The following is an 8,801-nucleotide window of genomic DNA, read 5'->3' on the forward strand; positions in this document are numbered from 1 at the left end:
TTGGGAAGATTTGGTTATTTCGAATGACATAATTGGTGTTGTCTTGGAGTTGTTAAAGTATTTTAGTGACTCTACATGTACCATCTTGCTTATGAGAATTTATAGAAGAGCTACCATGCGTATTTGTGGTTGTCCGGCATTCTTAATATTCCTCTAGTCGTCGAGGTCATGTATCGATTATGTGTGGTTGAGTGTGGGGATCATTGGGTCCAATTCTACTGTTCTTAAGAGGTAATCTACAATTACTAAATCTAGCATTTCGATAGTGTTGTTGGAGGGGTTGTATGCTTGGACATATCCCTCGATGAGTATCTGATTTCTAAAGATCAAATTTATTATAACTTAAGCTCATGGGAATTTATGTTGTGAGATGGAGATATTGTTAAGAAATGTGATTGTTTGGGTATTATGAGTATGTGTTGGTTGATTCAGGTTCACTTCTATTTGTAGCGAGTATTGACTTGGAATTTTATCAAGCTTAAGATCTAAGGATTCGTCCGGATGATTGTGTCAAGGTCCTTGATAACATGTTGTAGACGTGTGTACGATCAACTTTGGTGGTTGTTGGGAATCGCTTTTGTTGTAGTTAAGTTTACATACAACAATATTTATCACTCGAGTATTGAGATGACTTCATTGAGGCATTGTATGAGAGAATATGTAGGTATTCAATTAGTTGGTTTGAGCTTAAAGATGTGAAACCTTTGAGAGTTGATTTGGTGAAAGATGTCCAAGGTAAGGTGAGAAGTATCCAATCTAAGCTTTTAGCAGCCCAGAGTCGACAGAAAAAGTATGTGGGACAAGTATACCCAGTTATTCGACGATTCAGATACTACTTTATTCTTGTTTTAGCCCTTTTCTCCTGGTTTGTCACTCGGGGACGATTGATGGGTAAATTGGTATCTATTGTAACGACATGTTCCCGTCGTTATTGAAAATCCAATGGGAAAAGAATTGGGGCGGCCAGAAAACTTTTGAGTAGTAACTTGGAATTTCCCAACCTAGTCCAGATTTGGACGAAATCAGAGTCATTAAGGTGTAGGGAAATCTGGTAATAATCGGGTGACTTAGTTATGATTTTTATTACATGAGTGGTTACATAAGTTAGATAAGTCATTAAGGAATCCGTACGAGTTTAAGGAATTGAATTCGGGTGAGTAGAACTCTCGGAATCGATCTTAGCGTGAACAGTATTTTTTTAGCGTCGTTGGTTAAAGGTGTGTTGTGAAATAGGGGTCTTGGAATTATTAAAATAGCTCACTGGTTCTGTGCAAGCCGCTGGGGAGGGATTTCTGCCGCTGGGGCGGGATTTCTGCTGCCAGGGTGGGGCCACTGTAGCGGGGTGAGGACCGTTGTAGCAGGTCCGACTCGACTTAAGGTCGTAAATAAACCCCAAAACGTCTTTATTCAGCACTTTTTGATATTTAGAGCTAAGGAATGAACCCAAGGCGATTCTTGACAGATTTCCACCATTCTTAAGGCTAAAGGTAAGATTTTAACTCCCCAAATCCATTTTTCGATCCGTAGAATGTAAATTCATGGGTAATTATTGTTGGGGAAGGGTTTTGATTCAAAACTATTGGTGGAAAAAGCCCTAGATTGGGTATTAGGATCTTGGGTTTGGTCTAGGGTTATTGGGTTTGTTATAATCTGGATAATTAGACTTTTGACTGTTGATCATTACGTTAATTGTATATTTTTAGACCACAAACAAGCGAGAAGAATCCGGAAGGGAAGATTCAAGTGTCTTAGGGGATTCAAGCTTGGATTCGTGGTAGGTGATGGTTGTGATTTCATGATTGTGTGATATATGTTTGTTCTTGCTTCATTATAATACGTGTATATATGTGAATGTTGCACTATTGATTACACTACTTGTGGATGAGGATAGATGAATGATGAATGTCATGAATCATGACTTAATTGTATGATTTTGAGAATATACTTGTGATTGTAATTATGATTGTGGCTTGTTGAATGGATCGGGTATTGCGTTCCGACACACTAACTTGGATCGGTTGCCACGTTCCGGTATAAACATTGGATCCGTTGCCACATTTCGGCATAAATATGGGATCGGTTGCCACATTCCGGCATAAACATTGGCTCGGGTACCACGTTTCGGTATGCTAACAGTTTGGGTGTGGGTTCCATGAGAGGACCAATGAATTGGGTTCCGTGAGAGGACCATTGAATTGTGTTGTGTATCTACCTGTGATGATTTCGTTCATATCTAATGATGATTGATATTGGAAGATGATATGTTGCTTTAAATTGATATAACTGTGATATGTGAGAATCGTGAAACTGTTCGTTGTTCGTAATAGTTGACTAATATTGTATATGTTCGGTATATGCCTATTTTATAATTATTGTGGTTACTTGCATGTGTTTCACTTATTGGGACAGTCGCGTGATCCTACCAGTACACTGTGGTTGTGTACTGATACTGCACTTGCTTGTTCTTTGTTGAGTACAGAACATCTTCAGGCGGCTATTGATAGACCTCAACTAGGTGACTATTGAGCGTGATCGAATTCAAGGGTGAGCCAGTTATTTCAGGTTGTCATGGATCTCTGTTGTTTAAGTCCAATCATTTCGGACTCAGACTATTTGTTTAAGGTGTTGTTTAGTTTTCGGGGTTGTACCCCTTGTTCTTAGACTTGTCGTTAGTAGAGTTTTGGTACAATGACTTTCAAGTTCTAGAGGTTGTTCTTCCGCATTAGTTGGTTAGTTAGTTGTTTGTTAAAACCTTGGAGTTTATGGGGATTTCATTTTTATAGTCATTTAAACCTGTTTCCGTATCTTTAAATGTCTTAGTTTTCATAAAATTTGTTTGTTTGGGTTGTAGTAATGGTTCTCCCACTGGAGTGTTTGTGTGGGTGTTAATCACGACGGTCTGAATCGTGACAAATAGAGAATGGGCACTCCAACCCACCTCCATATCAATATCTATTCTCTATTTATAGAGGGGTCAATAGTAGTTCTCCAAATTTGAAGAACTACTATTCACCTCTCTATTTCACTCTTTTATTATTTTAATATTATTTCTATTATTTTGTAACTAACATATTATTTTATATATAATGTCACTAATTAAATATCTATTATTCGTAATTCATTTTAAATAAAATGTAATGTTTTAAAAAATATATTATTTAATATATACTATTTTCATCTCGAATTGATAATATTTTAATTTTTTTAAGTTTTTGTCACTAATATAATTTGAAAATCTTTGATTTGAACAATTTTTAGCTAAACATAAAAAAACTAAGGACAAAAATGCTCATTTTTAATTCTGTAATGCATTTATAGAGCATTTATGGGAGCAACATCATAATCTTGAAAGTTGGGTATTTATGTAATTGTATTTCATTAATGATTTCTTTTATTTGAATTGTTCATTAATTTGTACATTATAGAATATTTGCTTTCAATTTATGTTATTTAAAAAATTAGCATAAAATATAATTTTATGCATTAAATGAAGAATTTTAAAAATAAAATATTATATCAAATGAAAATTATATAAAATAATTATTTGAAAAAAAAAATGATATATATTATGAAATAAGAAAATAAACATGAAATAGAAATAATAATATAATATTAATGAGAGATAAAAAGATTTTTTTTTAGAGAGTAAAATAGAGAATTAGATTGGAGTTGGTCATTTGAAAAAACAAATAACTTTATATTAAGAGGGTAAATAGAGTAGGGAAAATTACACAGTTAATCAAACTTATTTTACTTAATTACTCATCATAGCTATAGTTTGCTATAATTACCACTCGCGACTAACATTAACCATTAATTACGTGGGCTGACTTCGAGTTGTATAATTAGTCACGTTTGTATAATTCGTCACATTTGTATAAATCTCAACTAACAACTCTTCGTTTGACTTGTATTTGTATATGATGGTTTGTATTTGTATATGACGATGATTTCCATTGCTTTTTCAGTTTTGTCATCATATACATTCAATCTTTTTGTGTATAACTTTTTAAAGTTTGTATAAATGTGTAGTTTTCAGATTTTGTATAATATAATTTATATAATGTAATTTGTATAATATATTTTGTATAATTGTTTAAAGTTCATATGTTTATGTTTATCAATTCGTTATTTCGAGTTTTATCATATTTGTATAATTCCAGACTTAATATTACTCAATTATACAAAAATACGCAAATTATACAAATTATTGTCCTCTCTCTCGCCTCTCTCCTCCCTCTCCCAATCTCGCTCTCCAGAATATACAAATACATATGTATAATATAAAATTATCTAACCGATATACATATACAATATACCTCTCTCCCACTCTCGACCCTCTCTCGCTCGCCTCTCTCCTCCCTCTCCCAATCTCGCTCGTCACTCTCCTCTCTATAACATGTATCTATGAATCATAATTAGCATACTATAGTTATGAAATATAATTAGACTATTTTTGAGTGGTTATATACGAAAGTTTCTCAATAGATATACGGTTGGAGATGCCCTAACAATCCCAATAATTTAAATAGGAAGCTAAAAAAGAAAAACTAGGGTGTATTATTGGCATTTCATCCTTGTATTTTTTGAAAAACTGGTACTTGCCTCACTCCTCTTTTTCTTGTACCAAACTTTTAAGGCGTCAAACTATAGCGCTCGCTCTCCTTTTCATCTTGTTCTTCACCAATGCTGAAAATTTATGCTGTTCTATACCCATTCTAGTTTGACTACTTCAAGATTTGAATTCGTTTCAGCCTTCAATTTGAAGTTGATTGTGAAGAAATATATGCACACAACCTGATCGATGAAACGCCTCAATGGACTGAGTATGTTGAATTTTCGATGAGGTTCGGTTTTTAGGCGTCTCAATTGTCAGAAGAAGAAAACAAAGTAGGTGCTGGTTGTGTCAAGTGTATCTTTTATGGTAACTTAAGTTGGTCTTACGATGGGAATGCGTAGCGTGAGGAGGAACCTTATACGTCGAGCTAAGATGTTGACAGCCAAGACTAGTGGGGTGATGCGGTTTTATCACTGCTCAGAGGAATTCCAGGACGAGTCTTTGCCTTCTGAATGGTACGAGAAAGCTTTCTCAAAATTAACAAAATTGAACCTTTTGCTGAAGAATATAGACTTAGTTGATGGCAAGCTAGTAAATGTTAATGATCACTCGAGAGTTCATGATGAAAGCTTGGAACAAAAGTTGTCTTCTTTCAAATCACTGGCTAGGACCTTTATTGGGTGTCCATCAATGCAAGAAATGATGAAAAAGAATGTGGCACAAGCATTAGCTGATGTACAATGTGATCAGCCTGTCTGTTTTAGTAAAACTAACGAGAGGGAATCAATTACAGTTGATTCCCTCACAAAAATTTCAAACTTCCTGAATGTTTCTGCACAACAAAGGAAGCTTGTCAGGCAATCAATATGTGCACAGGTCACAAAGTACCCCGTATGGATAGGGGCAGTTGAGGAGATATTGTATGGACTGAAATCTAATATCGATTTTCTAAATTGTAGATGTCCGAGTAAAGACATTAGAATGGCACAGCAAATAGTTACAACTTGTCAAAAGTATTTAGAGAATGCAACTTCTTATGACCCTGAATCCACTTCATGGATGCGCGTCGCACCTGCAAAAGGTGTGGAGTCACCTGCTTCTCATAAGTGGGAAGGTGTTCTTGAAATGTTCAGCGACCTTATTGATTGCTTGAGTGAAGAGACAAAATTAACTTCGGAGGTAAAGAAGCTTGAGGTCATGAAAGAGGGGCTTTATCAGATTAAGGATGTTTTCATAGACAAAAACATTGGATTTAAGGAAGCTCGCTATCAGGAGAGTTTAGTGCATAAAAAGTTGACTAAGACATTGGGCCACCCATCACGATGTGTGTTCACACTTCTTCTTTATTATCTTTATGGCAGCATCTGGGATGTTGATATTGAAGTATGTGGAGGACTTTATCCACTTGGTCGAGGGGATAGGTTTCGTCTGTGCATGGGAAAGATCCTAACATCTGATGAGCAGAATATGCTGCAGAGCGGGGTAAAGCAGCTAAGCAGAGCTCTGGGGCTTTTCAAGTTTGTATGGGAAACAGCAGGAATGAAAGGCGACCTAGAAGTACAAGGCCATCTGTGGTGCATTGGTGCCAAGAATAAGTCATTTACCTATAGAAATAATATGTTCTTGCTGCATTCTATAAGTTGCTGATGTGACTGACAGGGAAAGCTAGAAATGTGGAAGATGCATTCATCAATGTGTATAGTAGGTTAGTATGTAACAACTTTTTGCTGCCATCAAAATGCATCTCTACTCTCATATCATTCCCAATATGTTACTTATGATGGGGAAACTTTATGTCTGAGTAACAAGATAATCATTACGTCATTTGTTTGTTACAAATGGTCTAGTCAGACACTTTTATCTCATAAACTGGTTTTTCTATTCAAGTTGTAACCTATTGTCGTTGATGTTCTTCCCTTTTATCTTCAACTAGCACAGGGTGGCATCAGTCATACAATAATTAAGAAAGAAGACTTGTTGACATGTTCCACCAAGTTTTGGTAATTTTGTGATGTTGCTCAATTCTGAAGTTAGTCGACTTAGCTAGTGATATTTCCCTTGCTGCTTGTGACGAGGACTCAATTATCTACCCATTTATATATTTGATGTTTTAAAAAAAATATTGTGAATCTCAGGCTGTTCCACGAGCCTAAAAGATAATGTGATAGGGTAATTAATTATGTTTACATTAAACAAAGGTAAAATTCCATAGTATAACTTGCGCCCCAATTAATTTCCCATATCAGGCAGAAAGAGTCCTGGGCACCAACAACTACAATGGTAATTGGTAGGGCATGATGATGAATATCATAGCGTCCTTTAATTTGTTGTTTATTGTTGCACTTTCACTTGGAAATTATTTTTGAACAATATATATTTAGTTCACTGAAATTCTAGACAGTAAAAACAAAGGAAATGCATAAGAATGCAACAACAACAAAACAACAACCACATATTCAGTGAAATTCCACAAGAGGGGTTTGGGGAGGGTGGGATATACGTAGACCTTACTCCTACCTTTGTGGAGTAGGGAGCCTGCTTTCGATAACCTTAAGCTATTTACAATGCTTCTAAAATTTCTAGGATAGCTACAGTGTCCACTAGAGGGATTCTTCTTTACACCAAAAAATGAAATAACAAAAGGGAGTTCATCTTGATCTTCTGAATTTGGTTACTCATGCCTTGAAAGCATATCAAGTTTTTTTCCCTCAAATTGGTCCACAAAATACATAGTGGGATCATCTTCAATCAGTTCTTCTGTTTGAGTAACCATCCTAACCTGTTCCAGCATTTCACAACTCCAAAGAGTTTTTAGGCATCGCCCATTTGATACTCAAGCTTAAAAAGATGTTCCAGTTTTGAGAAGTCACTTCACAATGTAAAAAAAGGTGACAGTTAGTTTCAGCTTCCTTACCACAAAGATAGCATCTTGAAGATACTGAATGCCTCTCCCTTAAATTTTCATCCATTAAGCATACATCTTTCACTACCAACTACATAAAGTGACCGTGGATATTCCTTTGTTGTGTCCGTGCTTTCAAACTTTTGGGAAGTATTATTCAGTTATTAGAATTATATGAGCACCGTGTCTTCATTAAATTAAGTAATCCAGAATTTCTCCACACATGATGTTTAAATATTCTTATGGTTATAACTGTCTAGAAATTCAATTATGTGGTAAGATTAGTGAATCAGCTACTTATTAAAAAAAGTTTAGTCAATTAGCTTCCATCATTGAGTCTCAGTGTCCTAGTAGTCTATGTCACTTATCTATTTTTTAGATTGTCTTGAGTCCGAAGTAATAATTCTTCTGAGGATTATACAAAATAAGTTCGATGTTCAGTCAAATTAATTGCACTGGACAAAATAGTTGTAATGGACACAATATAGGAAATGTCTCTCTAATGGTTTTGAAGATTGATTTTCAATTGAAGACTATGTTCTTTTGGAACCTTCAATTACATACTAATGGCTCAAAGCTCTTTGTTACAGCTTCAAGTTGATGGCGGGTTGAATCAAAATATGAATTCAAAAGCCTTGTCTGCTCCAAATGTTAGTCCTCTGGATTTCCCTGCTCTCTCTGTGGCAGAAAGTCAAAACAACAGCCTAAAGTACTCTGGAAGGGATGTTTAACAAAATATCAATCCCTATAGGTCTTCTGAGAAAGACAGCACCCTTCTGTTTAGATCTGGCTCTTCCATCCCTTTTCGAGATGCTACAGATTTTGCATCGTCTCATGTACGTCAGGAAGATGGCATCTCAGGATTCTAGCATATGGAAGTATGATAGGACTGGAGTAGCTAATGGTAGTGTTGGATCAAGTGGAAATTCACCTGTATTGGCTAGCTCTTACAATAGTAGGTAGAATAGGGGAGTTTATGGTGATAGGTTGCAGAGCAGAGGTTCCGTGTAATAATTTTCCTCTCTAAAAGGAGATGTTCACTATATGAATGGTGTTATGGAATATGTGTTAATACACAAATTCGATTGAGAGTTTCGAAAGAGATGATTTGTTACTACCCAAAAAAAATAAAATGAAACTGTTCATGATATTGGGATTATAGTGAGTCTCAAAAGAAACTTTTTAAGTTTCAAAGAAATTGACAAGGAAAAAAAATTATATTCAAACATAGAAATTTGGAAAGATTTAATATCTTCATATTGCTACAATCAAAGTGGGTTATAAATATTTATGTGAAAAGTTACTTGTCTTTTCAAGTTGTTTGTTGTACATAAATATGGG

General features: G+C 35.2%; 1 protein-coding gene across 1 annotated transcript; it reads left to right on the plus strand.

Annotated features, from left to right (window-relative positions):
* The first annotated feature begins 4,571 nt into the window (after positions 1-4,571).
* Positions 4,572-8,594, plus strand: LOC102587870 (uncharacterized). The gene is made up of 2 exons (XM_006361659.2): positions 4,572-6,263; positions 8,051-8,594. Exon 1 carries the CDS (start codon positions 4,946-4,948, stop codon positions 6,203-6,205), a length of 1,260 nt encoding a protein of 419 aa, XP_006361721.1. The 5' UTR covers positions 4,572-4,945; the 3' UTR covers positions 6,206-6,263; positions 8,051-8,594.
* The last annotated feature ends 207 nt before the right edge of the window (positions 8,595-8,801 follow it).

Source organism: Solanum tuberosum, unplaced genomic scaffold (assembly GCF_000226075.1).
Source record: "Solanum tuberosum cultivar DM 1-3 516 R44 unplaced genomic scaffold, SolTub_3.0 scf00364, whole genome shotgun sequence".
Taxonomy (NCBI): domain Eukaryota; kingdom Viridiplantae; phylum Streptophyta; class Magnoliopsida; order Solanales; family Solanaceae; genus Solanum; species Solanum tuberosum.